At 44.5% G+C, this 18,179-nt stretch overlaps 1 protein-coding gene across 2 annotated transcripts; it reads right to left on the bottom strand.

Annotated features, from left to right (window-relative positions):
* Positions 1-348: 348 nt before the first annotated feature.
* Positions 349-13,877, bottom strand: tnfaip3 (tumor necrosis factor, alpha-induced protein 3). 2 transcript variants are annotated; one of them, XR_014554916.1, is made up of 10 exons: positions 13,766-13,877; positions 11,971-12,333; positions 7,397-7,587; positions 6,959-7,100; positions 6,528-6,698; positions 5,842-6,022; positions 4,376-5,439; positions 3,790-3,995; positions 2,428-3,591; positions 349-2,347 (listed from the first exon to the last, which is right to left on the bottom strand). XR_014554916.1 is itself a non-coding variant. In XM_083695766.1 (9 exons), exons 2-9 carry the CDS (start codon positions 12,272-12,274, stop codon positions 3,256-3,258), a joined length of 2,595 nt encoding a protein of 864 aa, XP_083551892.1. In that variant the 5' UTR covers positions 12,275-12,333; positions 13,766-13,877; the 3' UTR covers positions 349-3,255. The 2 variants fall into 2 exon arrangements, 1 of the variants encoding a protein (XP_083551892.1); XM_083695766.1 differs by having other exon boundaries at positions 349-3,591.
* Positions 13,878-18,179: the final 4,302 nt, after the last annotated feature.

The raw sequence follows: 18,179 nt of genomic DNA, 5'->3' as shown, positions 1-18,179 counted from the left end.
AAACACAGCATGAAGCCAGGGAAAACTAGTTACTCAAACAGGTAAGATTCAAAATGATATCTGTCACACTTTGGCACAGGCCAGCATGTGCCCTGTAGGAAACATCCTGATGAAACACACTGATGAAATCACTGCAAAAACAAAATGACTGCCTTTCTTTGGAACACACCATTGAGCAACATCTGTATGAGGATGAGGAAATATGAAGAAATGTTAAAATTGTCAAGAGGACTCAGATTTAGGAAGTAGGCCTACATGCTGAGCTCTACACACACACACACACACACACACACACACACACACACACACATTATTAAATGTACAAATGAGAATGAAACTAGGCAGGTTTCAGATTTCTTTATAAAAATAATTCATTTCAGGACAACATATAAATAATCATTGAAACGCACAATACAGATAATATTTGATATGAATAAATACTTAACAAACAAAACAAAGCTTTTCATACAATACTATATTATTGTAAGGTTACACAAAAACCGATCTCACACCTTTTGCATGTTTTGTTACAACGTTGCTGTTGATATCTGTCTACCGTTGGAATGTCCCTATGCATGTCAAAGTACCGTTCTAAATTCCAGAGCAGCTTAATAAATATTGTGCAAGTACTGTGATGATCGGTATCGAGTTGAGACCCATAACCAAAGAGAAGGTACCCTTTGAGCTGTCTTAACGAGCTGACTAATTGCCTTTATGTGTGTGTATAACATAATTAAAGCACAGATCTCTATTTAGGCTGTGGTAAATCTATAATCGGCATGTCGTCAGATCTAGACGCATTTGAACAGACACCAGATATGCATACCTACGGTAACACGCACTATTATTCCAGGATGATGTCTTATTAAAGGTATTGTGTGTACATATTCAAGCAATGGCACATGTTCTTGGCAGGAACAAAAACATAAATTTCAGTTCATATATATATATATATATATATATATATATATATATATATATATATAAGAACACAGGAATGTCAGTTAGTTTTAGTTTGCGCATTTCAAACAATCTGTGAATAGTGGAGTGAGGCATCGCGTGAGCAAACTTTAGCGCAGACCCAGGGATCAAGGAAAGAACTGAACTGTCTGCAGCCCACAGGTACTGCAGCCCAGACGTACTGCAGCCCAGGGCCATAGCTGATGAGGCACCATACTGCAGCTCAGAAGCACTGCAGCTCAGAGGGTCTGCAGCTCAGAAGCACTGCAGCTCAGAGGGTCTGCAGCTCAGAAGCACTGCAGCTCAGAGAGCCAGAATGTTGTTCAGAGCGTTGGCACAGCTACAAAAGAATGAGCCAGGGGTGTGTTTGTTCAATAGGCATGTTTACCTTCTCATCTCCTCCCTGTTTTACAGAGGTGTGTGTGTGTGTGTGTGTGTGTGTGTGTGTGTGTGTGTGTGTGTGTGTGTGTGTGTGTGTGTTTATACTCTTACAAAGGGTGGAGGAGTGCGACGGGGATTTCACCTGTGCTTGTTTTTTTCTTTCCTTCACTGGCAATCCCCTTCTTCCGGATCTACACCCTATCAACTGAACTCTGCTCTTATCTGTAAGTCATTAACTGCAAGAGCCCCAGTGAACCCAAAGAGCCTAGCGTCAACAAACAAGCCACATCTAGTACATATATAGTACAAATTGTAACGCATAGGCTACATCTCTCAGGGCTATAGCAGTAATGTGTATTTCTGCAGTAGTAACGTGTATTTCTACAGTAGTACAGACACAAAAGTGGTCAAACAGCAAACAAGAACACAACCACGAAAGGCAACAGGTCTGTACTTTCAGCAGACGGCTATGGGTGGAAGTGGTGGAGGAGGAGGAGGGGGAGGAGGAGGAAGAGGTGGAATCCAAATCCACTTGATCCAGATCTACAGAACTACTGTATTCTCCAGACTGTCACAGAGTCACTGTGTTATTATATGACATTTCTGTACAAGTAGCACCATACTGTCTGTCTCCCAGGGCCCTGCCCATGCGCTCTACGGTAGCGCAGGTAGTATATGTTGACACTAGCCTAAGACTTATACACTCACCAAACACTTTATTAGGAACACTATACTAATACTGGGTACAGCCTCCCTTTATTAGGAACACTATACTAATACTGGGTAGGGCCTCCCTTTATTAGGAACACTATACTAATACTGGGTACAGCCTCCTTTTGCTCTCAAAACAGCTCAATTCTTCATGGCATTGATTCCACAAGACGTTGGAAACATTCCTTTGAGTTTCTGGTCCATGTTGACATGATTGCATCACGCAATTCCTGCAGATTTTTCAGGTGCACTTTCAAGCTGTGAATCTCCCAATCTACCACATCCAAAAGGTGCTCTATTGGATTCTGATCTGGTGACTGGGAACGCCACTGAAGAACACTGAATTCATTGTCATGTTCATGAAACCAGTTTGACACGACTTTTGCTTTGTGTCATGGTGCATTATCATGCTGGAAGTAGCCATTAGAAGATCGGTAAATTGTGGCCATGAAGGGATGCTCAAATAGGCTGTGGCACGATGATTGATTGGTATTAACGAGCCCAAAGTGTGCCAAGAAAACATTCCCCACACCATTACACCGCCTCCACCATGAGAAGGTGTACAGGTGTTCCTAATAAAGTGCTCAGTGAGTGTATATGCCTACTCCAGCAGTCTAGGCTAAGACTAAATGGACTGGAACCAAAATGTCTACATCTAACCGACCTCTTTATTTTGGCAGTGCACGATGGCTTTAGCACCATTGCACTTGTCAGAGCTTTGGTGGCTGATGAGGTGTTAGGCAAACGCAGTGGTCAGTGGTGACAACATGAGAGAGAGTAGCTAGCTGCTTGACAGGTATTTCCGTGGCCGTATTCTAAAGCGACGCATGTTTTTGCACTTTTTTTTTCATGTTTTTTTTTTTTTCAGTCGACAAAGTTACAATCATTTTGTCCAGCATGATACATTACGTACTTTAAATACATACTGTACACGTGTGGTCAGGATCCTGACAGATACAGCTCACCTCCCATACTGTACATGTTATAATCATAATTGCACTAAGAGGTATTCTGTAGGCCATTCTACTGCCCCCCCACCCCCCCATCTCCCTCTCCTCCCCCCTCTCCATACTCTCCAGGGGCACTTTGTCAAATGTTTGTTTGGCCATGGTGTAACTACAGTATTATGAGAGTGGCATCTGTGAACACAGGTCCACTCTAACTCTGTCTCCTCCCACACCCACCCTGCTCACCCACCCGGGCTCAACCCCGGTAGATCTGTTTAAAGTCGTCACATTCGTTGCAGTAGCCCTGCTTCTCCTGGTTGGCGTAGTGGTCGCAGCCCTGGGTCCGACAGCGCTGCTTGGACTTCTCCTTGGGAGCCTGCGCCCTGCGGCCCTCCCTGCCCTCCCTCTGCCCCCGCGTGTGGCACTCTGGGCACAGGTCAGTACAGCCAGGGGAGACGTTGCTGCACCCGCTCCGTCTGCACTGGGTCTGGGTCTGGGTCTCGGTCTGCGTTTGCGTCTGGGTTTGGGTTTGGGTTTGGGTTTGGGACTGGTTCTGGGACTGGTTCTGGGACTGTCTTGGCTTAGCTGCTCTCTGTAAGGGGGAAGAGAACACAGGAGAAACGGATCATTCTATCAGATTAATCTTAATTTGATTAAGACTAATCAATAACCAATCAGGATAAAGTCAATAGGGAGGTGGAAGACAGGCGAGGAGGGGGGACACTCCGACCAGCCCGGAGGAGTGGGGGAGGAGAAGGGGGAGACAGGGAGAGGAGGGCGGGAGGCTCACCACGACAAGCGGGGGGGAGTGGGGGGCTCTGTTGGCAGCCTGGTTGAGCCTGGCGCTCTGCTCCTTGACATAGCACTTGTTACAGTAGCCCTCCAGCATGGCTTTCCCCATGGCGCTGCAGCCCGGACCCCGACACCGCACTGCGTTCTGAAACACTGCCTCCGATGCGTGACGACTCTGCATCGGAGCAGGGGGAGGGGCTAACTCTGGAGGAGCGAAGAGGAAACACATGATTCGAAGAGCGAAGAGGAAACACAGTCAAACTCAACCTCACATGCAACAAGTCAACCTCAGAGATGCAATAGCAACTCAACAGGTACAACAGCAAATGATCAGGTGCTTCTTACAATAATTGAAATAAGCGGTCATAAACAACTGATTCATAATGACAAACAGCATGTGTATTTAAACACTGATGAACATTGTGTATCATGTCAGTTATACACATAAGTGTAGATTGTTAAATAGGAGAGCTGTGACTTTTAGGTCATCCGATGATGAATCAAATCAATTTGGGTGTTTTTCACTGTAAATCCTGTTTACTGACTAACAGACAGTTAACTGAAGAGTGGCTGACTCTACTTACGGTGGTTGGTCTGATAGTCCACGTAACAGATGGTACAGAAGCCCAGCTTCTCCGCCGTCCCAAAGAACTGGCATCCCGGCCTCTTACAGGCCCGAGCTAGGGGAGTCTGCCAAGTGTGGCCCGTGGTGTGCCCAGAGGTGAGGGCCAACGAGAGGGCTGAGGTACCGGAAGTGCCAGAGTTCTCAGGGTCCTGCGGCTGTGTCCATCCTGACGACGAGGCCTCAGTCCTGGCCGTGGGCTGCTGACCGTCCTCCCTCTCTACCCTCTCTACCCTCTCCCCCCTCTCCCCCCTCTCCATGGCAGTCCTCTGCATGCAGGGGGGGCACAGTCCGTTAAATGTCCTGAAGGCCTCCTGGTGGCACATGCTGCACCTCTCTGCCTCCGTGTCCCGCCCGCTCCACTGGGGCCAGCCGGGGTGGGGGCAGGGGGGGCCAGGGTGGGGGTGTGGGGGCAGGGGGTGTCCTTGGGGGGCTCCAGGGCCGGAGGGGCTGGGCACGGGGGGTGCTGCGTTCTGCCTGGCGTTGAAGCAGCGTTCACACAGGCCATCGTGCTCGACGCTGAGTGTGAACAGACAGCCGAGCGTTTTACACTTCATGGCGTGGGTCTCGCTGTAGAGGCTGAGGCTGGGCGCAGTGGGCGGTGCCGAGCGGGGGCTGGATAACACCGCCCGCCCCCCGGAGGGACTGGTCCTGCCCCTGCTGCTCTCTGTCTCTGACCCCCCAGCCTGCCCCCCGCCCTTAGTGGACCCCACCCCCAGCGCTATTACTCCAACCCCCACCCCCGCCTCTGTCCTCCCATTGGCCTGGTGTTTCTCAAAGCACTCGTGACAGTGGGGCTGCGTATCCACGGAGACATAGAAGGTGCATCGGGGCGTGGCACAGCGGATCTCGATGAGGGAGAGCTGGGAGACGGAAAAGGGTGGGGGTCGATGGTGGTGGGGGTTCTTGGGCTGAGCGGCCCACGCCTGCTCCTTATCCTCCTGCCAGCGTTTGTACTCGTGGCTGACCAGCTGGAGGTAGTCCTCCATCAGGTTCATGTCCTCAGGAAGGTTCCCCTCATCCAGCCTGCAAGGAGACATGGGTAATGTAGTCAGAACCAGGGCTGTATAGTCTATACAAGGTCTTTGTTTGACACAGGCAATACTAGAGCTTGGTTATATACGTATATGTACTGTATACTGTCTATATAAAATATGAATACTAATGCTATGTTCATTGCCAGGGCTATGGTTATACAGTCAATATCAGCATTATTCTAAATACAGTATGGCCCTGATTCTGTCACATTTACAAATACATAAATACAGGTCATTCTGGGGACCAGCACTTCACAGGAGAAAGGTTTGCCTTCTATCAGATTCAGTCTGATAATTGATAATTACCACCGAAACTCAGAATGTCATGACAGTCAAACAGTGAACAGTATTTCATGCTCTCCACCGTTCTCCCTGCCTCTCCCGTACCCACCTAGCAGCGCTGATGATGCGTGTGGTGTCATAGCCCAGCCCTATGACGGGTATCTCTATGAGCATCAGGTACTCCTTCAGCAGCCTGTCTCTCTGCTGCTGCTCCTTCTCCATCAGGAAGTGAACCTTCAGCTCCTCGAAGCCCCCCCGGCCTGGGTTGATCAGGGGCACCGCGCGGATCTCTGGGTAACACACACACAACATACAGGGTGTGAGATATACAGATTCTACACATAGGAGTTTGCTCATAACATGCAATAAGATATATGTAAGATAACGTTGATATATTCTCCTGTGAATGGTAGCTACTGTACTATAAGATAATCCCTCATCATGTTGTAAAAACTGCATGGAACGTAATATAAAATACAACAGTATTGTAGCCTGCACCTGTACACATATTAATACATGTACACATATTAATACATGTACACATATTAATTGGATGTGCGTTCAATACTTCTCAACTGTTAGCTAGCTTACCTGTCCATTACTGTTGAACTGTTAGCTAGCTTACCTGTCCATTACTGTTGAACTGTTAGCTAGCTTACCTGTCCATTACTGTTGAACTGTTAGCTAGCTTACCTGTCCATTACTGTTGAACTGTTAGCTAGCTTACCTGTCCATTACTGTTGAACTGTTAGCTAGCTTACCTGTACATTACTGTTGAACTGTTAGCTAGCTTACCTGGTCCGCTGTCTTTGATGGTTAAGAGGGGGGCAAAGTGCTGCGAGTCATAGCCGAGGACTATGGGATACTTGTAGCATTCCGTCGGAGACCAGTGCAGCGGCAGATAGACTCCGCCCACGTTGAGCGGTGAGAAGGAAGAGCCTGACTTCATGCTCCGCAGTACCTGGTCTGTTAGGGCAGGGTCAAAGGTTGACTGGTTCTATTGACCGTTAGAGTGGAAATAGAGCTATAGAAAAGTAAACTGTGGGAGGCTGGTGGAGGTAGAAATTGGAGGACGGGCTCATGAGGAATGCATTACAATAAATAAACATCCCAAGGCACTCTTTCTGTGATAAAATCAAAGAGCCTCTGAATGTCTTGTTTTTTTGCTGTATAATAGGCTAAAGAAATTAGCCAATGAAAGGCCCAGACTGAGATGTGTTCTGTACCTGCGATGACGATGATGGGCCTGCGGAGGATGTTGGAGAGGACAAAGATGTGGATGTCCTCCAGAGAGTCAAACTGCAGCCCATTACTGCTGGATGCAGGTGACGCCATCTTGACAATCTTCTCCCACTCCTCCTCCCAGTTCTGAAAGGAGACAAAACACACACACACACACACACACACACACACACACACACACACACACACACACAGACACACACACACACACACATACACACAAGGTTACAATGTATGGTTGTAAAGTGTGTGTGTGTGCAGGGCTCCCTTGTAAAAGAGACCTTGGTCTCAATGTGACTCCCTGCCTTAATAAGGGTTAAATAAAAAGGCTAAATAAAAAATAAAAGTCTTCAGGAAATAGCTCTGTGATGTCTTTTGCCTTCTGACAGAACTGTTGTCATGTTGCTCCTGTCCCTGCTCACCATGGTGCTGTAGCGTAGCCCGGTCTGAGTGAACTCCTGAGACTGGAGTAGCTCCGTCTGGAAGCGGGCTCTAAAGGTCCCAGTATCTGTCTCCTTCAGGACGCTATGCAGGGCCTTCCTCAGGACCAAGTCTGTGTCCTGCACCCCCAGCATGTACTGAGAGGCAGCATGGAGCAGGCAGTTACCATCTCCTACAGAAATAGAAAAAGACAGATAGACATTACATAATCAGTTGGTTCATTGATTGATTGATTGATCCTAACACGACTGCAATGAAAAACATTTCTGAAATATGCCTCTGATTGCGTAGTTACATCCATTTAGTGGCAGTATGCCCAGAACTGTAAAACAAAAAAACAAAAAAAAACAAAAAAAACAATTAATAAAAACTCCTACTGTAAATACACAGCAAAGAGCTCCCCTATTTTTTCTGAGGCTCTCAAATAAAAATGCACTTCAAGTGTATACAGTATCTACAAAACCTTTACAATTGTATCTCTATGGCAGGGGAGACTGGTGAAGGTAGAAATCGGCTTGTGTGTTTGATACCTCATACCTCATTCTGTTCCATGTATTACAATGAGCCCATCCTCCGATTTCCACCTCCACCAGCCTCCACTGCCCTATTGTATCCCTCATCTTTATCATGAGTCGGGTACAGTAGATGTGAAATGTATCCTGCCCATCCATACCGCACCGCCACAGGGAAGACGTCTAAACTAGAGGCATCAGTGTCTAAACTATCTACTTCAGACAAAGACCTGTGTCGTTGATGTAGAGACGGGTGTAAAATGAGATGGGGATTTCCAGAGTGTTCTCCCAGCGCCACGCAGCCGCTGAGGTCTTCAGGTAACCATCAAAGGCTATCTGACCATTTATCAGTGTGAGAGAAAACCTGTTTGCTATTGAAAAAGTTTGGTATTGCAGCCTTAATCAGCACTGGTGGTCAGTGTGGTGCAACTTTCAATACTTTCAGTTAGCTATTTTCTTCTTTGAGAGGCTTTTAGAGTGTAGAGTAGACAAACCACCTTGTGAAGGTATGCAAGTTAAGAATCAACCGTGCTTATCAACTGATGTGACACGTAATTGAGTTTAAGTAGGCAATCATCTAGTCACTTGGCAGTAAACTAGACCACAAACCTAATATGAAAAATAGAGAAAAAACAATAAAAAACAGACTTAGCCTGTGAGGTTGAATTCACATTTAACAAGTCAATTAACTCTGGCAATAAAGTTCTGGAATTTTTTATTCTGCTGTCTCCTATTGCAGATCTGGGTCTTTTCATAATTGTGAAACATGTATGCATATGTGTGTGTGTGTGTGTGTGTGTGTGTGTGTGTGTGTGTGTTGAGACCTAGTTTGAAATACCCTTCTGAACTGCTATACTAACCTCAGGAATTTCCCTGAGTGTGGTTATGTACTCTGTGACTAAGAGTCGTGAGGTGAGGCAGCTATTCGACTCCATCTCTCTCCCCCTCCGTCAGATCAGTCGACTCTGCTCCAGAAACATCACAGCCCTGTCAGAAGTGGCCCTGGACTTTCCAAAGGGGCGGGGCTTGGCTCTGCATGGAATGCCGCCTCTTTGCAGAGCTTCACAGACAACCAATAGAGGTCTAATAAATGGGACAACGTGTGTATTTATATGTACACAGGGATATTTCTCTTCTGAAAAGGGGAAGTTCTAGGTTCTATGGAATGGAACACCTTCTGTGTTCCTCTTTCTCTGTTCCTCCAGGTTTACAACACCTGTCTGGGCCTGTGTCTGTCTGTCCAACCCTTTGTCTGTCTGTCCAACCTTGTGTCTGCCTGTCCCACCTGCATAAATCCAGGTTAGTCTTACTCAGATACAATCTCTTCGGTAAGAGGGATCAGTAGAGTCATAGTTCAATGAAGGTGTGTGGTTAAAGTACACTTTCCCTTTAACACAGAGGTAAAGAGAATGGCACATGATATGAACACACTTTACAGGTTGGACAAGTAAATCCTCTGAAGGAGCAGACAACACCAACAAACAAGGACAGGATTCTGGAACCATTCTAATGGAAAAATAATGGGCTTAAAAGCATCCATTATCGAAACAATATGATGTTCTATTCTGAAAGCATGCCGTTCAGGATGTCATGGTTCTCTCAGCTCCTTAAGTAAAACAAATTAAAAAAAGATAAGTGTTCCATCAGCTAAAGGAACAGAAGTAAAAGCTTTTTCCTGCACACACAGCGGTCATCTTCATTATATTCCATCTCCATGTTGCATCATGCTGTACAAAAACCTCTTTCTGATAAAAAAAACATACATTAGTGACTGTGTTCTCTGCTTTTGAATAGAAGCAAAGAACAACTTTGATAATAGAAACACTTGATAGTGGAGGTCTAGTCAAACATTACTTGTTTGTATATATGTGGATTTGTTTCCAAAACATACTGTAGCTGTACTAGTACTATTGATCATAGCCCCAGATCTGCTTATGCTGTATAGCCAAGTCTTACAGACCATATCATGCTACCCTTCAGTCGAAGACGTCTGGCTTGACAATGACAAAGACAGATATGGGAATAGCACAAGCACATTTCCCACTGATGCGACCAGGCTATCTTGATAGGTAAGTCAAAGTTCCTGCAGCAAGCAAAAAGTACATATATTGATAAGGCCATAACCACTGGGTCTTCTCCATGTGAGCCACACAGTCCCTGGTTGTTGAGGGAATCAGTCTCTCCAGGGCGACTACCATGGGAAACACAGAAACAGTCCGCCACATGACACACATGGGATAAGTGTTTGGGAAATACCCACGGACAGTCTGGTGTCTCACGATCACATCTGTGACCAAAGGGACAGGAATTTCAATTACACAGCTCAACAATGTACTACATAAACTAATGAGTAAGCAGCATTGTGGGTGGCCACTGTCTCAAAGTATCCCTTGTCTGTCTCTGTCTTTGTTCTTGTTCAACTGTCACCGGGTGAGCGTTCAAATATGGTGGAACAACACGACTACAGAATGTTGAGATAGAGATAGATAACATGGAGCAGACATGCCTCTCTGCCATTGAGAACAGGGAATCATGTAATCTCCACACTAGATATTTCCATCTGCAATGTTTCAGAGCGTTGTGTTCTCTTGAACGACGATCGGTCCCTGTGACTCAGCAGCCCTGTATCTGTACAGTCCTGACTGACTCTGGTCCTTTGCTTCCTCTCATTCTGGATGTCCTCTACTTCCTGACTGATTCTGGACGTCCTCTGCTGAATGTCCAGCCTGTCTGTCTGTCTGTCTGTCTGTCTGTCTGTCTGTCTGTGTCATCCACAGGGGCCTAGTGGTTTTCCTCTTTTCCTCTATTTAATTCTCTCTGTATCTTTTACACTATTCCAGCATTTTATGTATGAAAGGAAGGAAGTCTGAAAGTTATGCCTGTGTCATCAAGAGTCATTCAGTACAGAGTCATATATACAGACATATATACAATCATATATACTGTACAGCCACATACAGGCATATTTCACATATAAAACAGGCATACAGTATATATATGATCATGTCCCTCACTGCTTACTTCGCATTAGGCACATATACAGATATATATATAGTCATATCCAGCTACATATACAGGCTCTGCTACTCTCTTATCTGTGTCATTCAGAGGGCAACCGTCATTCCTGTGGCCCAGCCCCTGGCCCCTCTGTGACTAGAATGGGGAAACTCCATGGTAGGAAGGAAACCTGTGTCAAAAGCAGGGTCTTTCAGAATAGGATAATTTACTGGAACACAAACCCTACAAGATACCGATCGTTTCATACACCATGTTACTGGAATATAGCAGTTTCAAAAACTAGAAAAGTACAGTAAGGACCAATGATTCTAAATACTGGAACTGTTGTAACTACATAAAAAACATTCAAAAGTAACTAGGGATGAGATGACGTAGATAGTGTACAGTATGATACCTCCCCCATATGTGGGCAGGTGGTGGTGTATGTGTGTGTGTGTGAGGTGTGTGAGGGGGAGGGGGGGGGCTGGCTGATGGTTGGTTAATGGCGGTCTAGTCATTGAGAAAAAGATAAAGGGGTATACCCTAACCTTTGAAGCAAAGGCCTTAATCAGACTCGATAGGAAAAACTCAGCTCTACAGAGTTTTTGAATACGTCAACAGAATTTAGTCAATCAACGTGGTCTTCACAATGATGGAGACGAAATGTCCGATGTGACGTCATAGAATTTCCCTGTGAGGTTTTGTGATCAATAGTGAGCATGGGATGTTGTTAGAAGTTTGCTACTATGGGATGTCCCAAATATGGGTCTATGACATCTTTACCCTAAACGTTATGAGTTGGGTATGCATTGACTAAACCTATAGGCCTTACTTTATAGACAAAGTTTTGGTATCGGTAAAATCAAAGACTGCTAATGATAATTTCTAGTCATTTAGTTTCATTGTAATTTACCGTAATGTGAGTATGACTAATCTCTCAAGAGAGTCGGGAGTCCTTTAAACTGCTTTTGACTCAAACAACCCTCTCACATTAGAACTACCAGAAGTGGAAAAGAAACCATGGCGTAAAACCACAACAACATTACCATTGGTCCTCAGAGGCACCATCTTCTTCACCTCGCGGCACCAGTTGAGCTTCTTCTCCTGCTCCAGGGAGACCTGCATGGCCCTGTCCAATATGGCTGCCTGGATGACCTCCCGGAAGGCCTGTGGGAACTGGCTCATGCGGATCATCTCCAGGGTGTAGCGATGCATTCCCCGCAGGTGGTGCATCAGACCGCCACTCGCCGGCTTCACCACATCGTTGGGGACACGCTCGCGAATCTTCACGGCCTTCAGCAGGTTGCTGACGAACAGGAACTTGGGCAGGAAGTTCTGGCCCTGGGACATCCTGTTGTTGTCGTTGTTGTTGTTGATGATCAGTTTGAATGTGTATCACCAACGCAGAACTGTGGACGGAAGGAAATGACAGTTGGATTCGATGGCAGTAGAGGGAACTGATCACTGTACCAGATTGAATAAGCCACTGCTATCCTAACCCTAACCCTAATCCGAACTGAGAAGGAAAATAAAGGGTGGTTGATTGCAATCAATCAACCTATAAATCAAATTCCATTTGTATAGCGCCCAAAAAAAACAATGTATGTCACAAAGTGCTTAACAGTAACCCAAACCTGAAATCCCCAAAGAGCAAGAAAAAGCACAGTGGAAAGAAAAACTCCCTGGTAGGAAGAAACCTTGAGAGGAACCAGGTTTTTTGGGGACACACACACACACAACACATTTGTACTTTACTGTATGGGCCACTGCTTCAGGCTACTGGGGGCTAACGGCTTAGAACAACAACAGTCTTTGTGTTATTTTCCGAGTTAGAATTTCCCCACTGCCTCTGCCTACCACCCCGATGGGATCGGGGCACATGACATGACAGACGCCTTCTCCTAACTGGTGGTGAATTCCAGACCCAGTCCCAAAGGACAGCTATATGGTGGGCAGGGGTTAGGAGGAATAAGGCCCACTCACACTGACCCATTATCATAACACAGAAATACCTATGTAATAATGACATGATGTTATGTTTCAGTACTCAAGCAATGAGTTCAGGCAGGATGGAGAGTCATAGAAACAGGAACTTGTTTCAGCAGTAAAGAGTGCTGACTTTTAATGTTAAGAATAACTGACATAGCCCTTTAGGTTAAGAGTCATCACTCCTTTGTGAAAACAGTCATGTGTTACACGAAGTCCTATATCTGGCAATATTGTTGTAATGTCATGACAGGTCGGCTGTGGCTCACCAGACCGGCTCAACGGTCAGATATGAGGCATTATTGACATTGTTGTCATATGAACCTTAATAGCATCGCTCATCAAATACACCTTGAAGAAAAACGTCTTCAATAGTTAAACCACAGAATAGCATTACCAACTGCCGGTGTTACTACACTGGCAGACATTGAAACGTTGGCACAATGGTGTGCGCTGCGGTCTACACAAAAACACAATAATAGGAGTCTTTGCTGACAGGAGGGTTACGTAATTCATATGACAGCAACGATTGAAACAATGTAACACTGTAGCGTGCGTGATCTCGTACACATAGTTACAATGTAACATGAATTATTCATTTCACTGGTTAAAGCCTTTTAATTGCTGGGGGGTGGGGGGGGGAGGGGGGGTGACGTCTTCGTAAACAATGGGCTGTCAAAACCATGGCGCCAGCCGACGTGCGCAACCTACCTCTCTGTGTCCCTACAATCACAACAATATACTATCCAAAGGCTCTGCATGTATATATTTTTGTTTTGTTTACAAAAATCATTCAAATGCTCATATGAAAATAAGACAAGGTCTGTAATGAGAGAGATTAGAAGTGAGTCTTACCTGTGCAATATGTCGGTGGCCACCGACAAAGCCCTAAGGATGCTGCTCTGTACGGTCCTCTACCTCTTCAGACAGCGTAACCGCAGCGATCAACAGCGCCATTCAACCCTTCTTCTTCTCAATCAGATCTATTTTTGTGTGTTCGCTGTATAGGCACTCAAAAGGCACCTCCTTAATTTAGTTAATGTAAACGGAAAATCCGAGCAAAAGGGGATTTCCAGGATGAGGGACTTTCCATATCTCTAACAACCTCGGCTTTTAGCCGCTAGGGGCGTCTGCCTAAGCGAAGCGCCATTACGTTCTACGGGGCTGTGTTGGTGACGAATAGCGCATTGAAATGCATCGTCGCACCCACTGTGCACAAAGGAGGCGCGTCACTGTGAACAGAAGAGTAGGAATGTCATTTTCTAAACCTCATGACCCCTCCTTTTCGTCAGCCTTAGAATAAATCATGACATTGGAATGAGGGGAGTCATCAAAACATTTCCTCAAACTTGGACCCTGACTCAGTGATGTGACTTCAGGATAGGAAAGCAAAATAACTATAGAATAAAATACCTGGAATGTCCTCATAGAGTCATATATACACTCACCGGCCACTTTATTAGGTACACCTTGCTAGTACCAGCTTGGACCCCCTTTTGCCTTCAGCACTGCCTTAATTCTTTGTGGCATAGATTCAACAAGGTGCTGGAAACATTCCTCAGAGATTTTGGTCCATATTGACATGATAGCATCAGTGCTGCAGATTTGTCGGCTGCACATCCATGATGCAAATCTCCCGTTCCACCACATCCTAAAGGTGCTCTATTGGATTGAGATCTGGTGACTGTGGAGGCTATTGGAGTACAGTGAACTCATTGTCATGTTCAAGAAACCAGTTTGAGATGATGTGAGCTTTGTGACATGGCGCGTTATCCTGCTGGAAGTAGCCATCAGAAGATGGGTACACTGTGGTCATAAAGGGATGGACATAGTCAGCAACAATACTCAGGTAGGCTGTGGCGTTTAAACAATGCTCAATTGGTACTAAGGGGCCCAAAGTGTGCCAAGAAAATATCCCCCACACCATTAGGTATTTGCGTTAACAAGCAGTTGAACAGGTGTACCTAATAAAGTGGCCGGTGAGTGTATTTGTTAAACAGGGGAGGCTGGTGAAGATAGAAATCAGAGGACGGGCTCTTTGTAATGCATGGAATGGAATGAGGAATAGCATCAAACTCATTGTAATGCATGGAATAGAATGAGGAATGGTATCAAACATATGGTTCCTCATTCCATGAGCCCGTCTTCTGATTTCTACCTCCACCAGCATCCCCTGATATCAAAGGAGAAGAGAACCCACTGTCCAATGTAGGCTACCAGTACATCCTCTGTCCAATGTACCAGACCAGTGATCCTCAATCCTGGTCCTGGAGAGCCACAATACTACAGGTTGTTGTCCCAGTTCAGCGAATCAAGGTTTAGAAGATCAGGCCGAGATCAATCAGGTGTAATAGCACTAGGCTGGGACAAAGAAAACAGCACCCACCGTGGCTCTACGGGACCAGGATTATCACCCACCGTGGCTCTACGGGACCAGGATTATCAATGTATCAATGTACCAGGCAATACATTGCCATGGTAGGCTACCAGTGATGTCTTCGCTATCCAAAGTACCAGCTCATTCCCTATCCAAGGTGCCAGTGAATCCTCTGTCCAAAGTACCAGTGTGTCCTCTATCCAGGTTACCAAATCATTAAGACACCAAAAACGCTGTAATGACTACATAGTAATTATATTATTTTAACAGTTTGAAACATTATAGTATGTGTTTGCCAAGCAACAGAGTTGAGTAGTTGTTACTGCTCTATACGTCTACCTGTGCCTTTGGTAGTTTCCCAGACAAGAACACTGTATTAACATGTCGTCTGTGTGTTAATACGGTTGTACCGTAATTGCATTATTACAGTTGAGCAGTTGTTGTTACTCAAGTGAAATAGGAACTGTTAAGCCTACTTATTACAATTGTGCAATAACAAAAACTACTCAACTCCATTGCTAGTCAAACACATAAGTACCATGAAGTTTCAAACTACTACAAACAATATAATTACGATTTAGTCATTACAGCGTTACTATGGCTATGGGTATGGCCACTAGAATAACATACTTTGACAGGTGGGGCTCGAACCTGGGTCTCTCACAAGGAGGACACAAACGTCTACCATTAGGCCAAAAGGACATTCTCAAGGTCCTAGGGCGATGCTGGAGTTTACATGTCTCAGGCAGGGATAACCTCATCACAAGAGTGTGATGCTGTTCTCCTCTGCTATATTATTTCTTTTACATTTTTGTCATATAGTAGATGCTCTTATGCAGAGCGACTTACAATAAGTACATTTGCCTAAAGTAAGTGAATGAACTATACATCAAAGTCATCACAAGTAACACTTTCCATAAGAATAAGTGCCAAAAGCAGTCACAATGCTAGAGAAAGGGAAGAAAACAGTTTGTTCAGTTCAGGTAATGTACCATACAAGTGTCAGTTCGGGTAATGTACCATACAAGTGTCAGTTCGGGTAATGTACCATACAAGTGTTGAGAAATGCCAGAAAAGGTGGTTTTGAAGTGGAGAGGTCTGAGGAGGAGGTGCCAAGGTGTTATCTAAAGAGATGGGTCTTTTATAGAAAATATTCACAGAGCATGATACAGCTGCACAGTACATGCATCTAAAAGTATAGTTAAGTGTTTTGGGGGTTTCCCCATAGTGTTACAACCCAGTCTGATGAAGGCTAGAGGAAGTCAGAGAATAACTCACCTGATTCACATGCATGCTGCAGCAATAGGCTTGGATTGAGGTTTAAACTGTTTGAACTGTTTAAAGCTACACTCTGCAACATTTTGTGCTATAGGGCTCTCATTCATATGCAGGATGGACATTAACAATAAGTGTAACTGAATGAATTGACAGTAGGCCTGTATTCATGTAATCACCTTGACTGGCAGTACCAAAATCTGTGGTCTCAAAGAAAATGCTTCTTTTAAAATAATGCCAATGAATCAATTACACTTCTATCATGCAATACATATATAGGGCTATAGTTTTCTGGATACAAAATAAAAAAAGTCCTGGACTAAATCACACTTTCAGAGCCAGTTTCTCAGACATAGATTAAGCCTAATCCTAGATTCAAAAATATCTTCAATGGAGATTCTCCATTAAAAGTGTGTTTTATTCCAGGACTAGACGTAATCTTTGCTCAGGATACCACATCACAAGGTTGACTCCCTATTGAAGATGTCATTTTTATTTTTATTTTATTTGTACAGTGTGCTGTGATGATATCCTTTCATGAAAACAAAGCCTCTTTCTAATGATAAAGATAATCTCTGATGAAACAGAAGCAGCAGCGCCTCTTATCGGATTACAAATGATACTGTACAGCAGTTTTTATAAATTACAGTGCGCCATATTCACCACAAGGGGGCAGCCATGTTCCATGAGGAATGTAGCTCAGAAGGAAAACATTTACAGTGGCATACCCAAAAGCAGATGCTGCTGCATATTCTGATATGGTTTAGATACTCTATGAAAGTGCAGAAGACAGATGGTCCAACAACAATATCTCACTCAGAAACAGAGCTCAACATTATGAACTAATACTCGGGACACAGACGTGTCTTGAATCTCAATGATAGGATCCCATCACTATCAAGTGGTTGGATTTCACTCCAGCACTTAGGCGTACTATATGAAACTGATTAACTAAAGTAACTATAATTAATAATTTTGGTGTGTACTAGTTGTAAAGCACATTCTACTGCATCTGTATATGTGTTATATAGATAAAGTTTGATTTTGAACTAATCCATGATTAATTTGTCCAAGATAAAGAAAAAACAACATTGATTGGTTTAGGTTAGAGTGAGGGGAGCAGGGTTTGGTGAATGGAACTTTACCTATGAGAGATGTAACCAATGTAACACATCAACAATATAACATCAGCTTCATGGTATAACATCAACAATATAACATCAGCTTCATGGTATAACATCAACAATATAACATCAGCTTCATAGCATAACATCAACAATATAACATCAGCTTCATAGCATAACATCAACAATATAGCATCAGCTTCATAGCATTTCATCAACAATATAACATCAGCTTAATAACGTCAACAAAATAACATCAACTTGGTATAACATAATATAACATCAGCTTCATAACATAACATCAACAATATAACATCCTAAACTAGACATAACATGGCATAACATCAGCTTCACATCTATGCTGTCGCTGGGTATGATTGTCAGTGCAGTGTTCAAGGCTTACAAGAGCACAGCCGTGCTTCCCATGTGTCAACCCTCCCAGTACTCTACTGGGCTTTACACCATGAAGATGTTTATGTTCAGGGTTCATAAC

Source organism: Argentina silus (genome assembly GCF_951799395.1).
Source record: "Argentina silus genome assembly, chromosome: X".
In the NCBI taxonomy this organism is placed as follows: domain Eukaryota; kingdom Metazoa; phylum Chordata; class Actinopteri; order Argentiniformes; family Argentinidae; genus Argentina; species Argentina silus.
Note: the sequence above shows the minus strand (reverse complement) of the source record. Positions and strands in the feature narration are given on the sequence as shown.

Coding starts and splice junctions, on each gene's coding strand:
- tnfaip3 (XM_083695766.1), bottom strand. CDS start 12,274: ATGTCCCAGGGCCAGAACTTCCTGCCCAAGTTCCTGTTCGTCAGCAAC. Junction 5,440..5,841: donor CGCATCATCAGCGCTGCTAG/GTGGGTACGGGA, acceptor GTCTCCTTGCAG/GCTGGATGAGGGGAACCTTC. Junction 3,996..4,375: donor GGACTATCAGACCAACCACC/GTAAGTAGAGTC, acceptor TCGCTCCTCCAG/AGTTAGCCCCTCCCCCTGCT.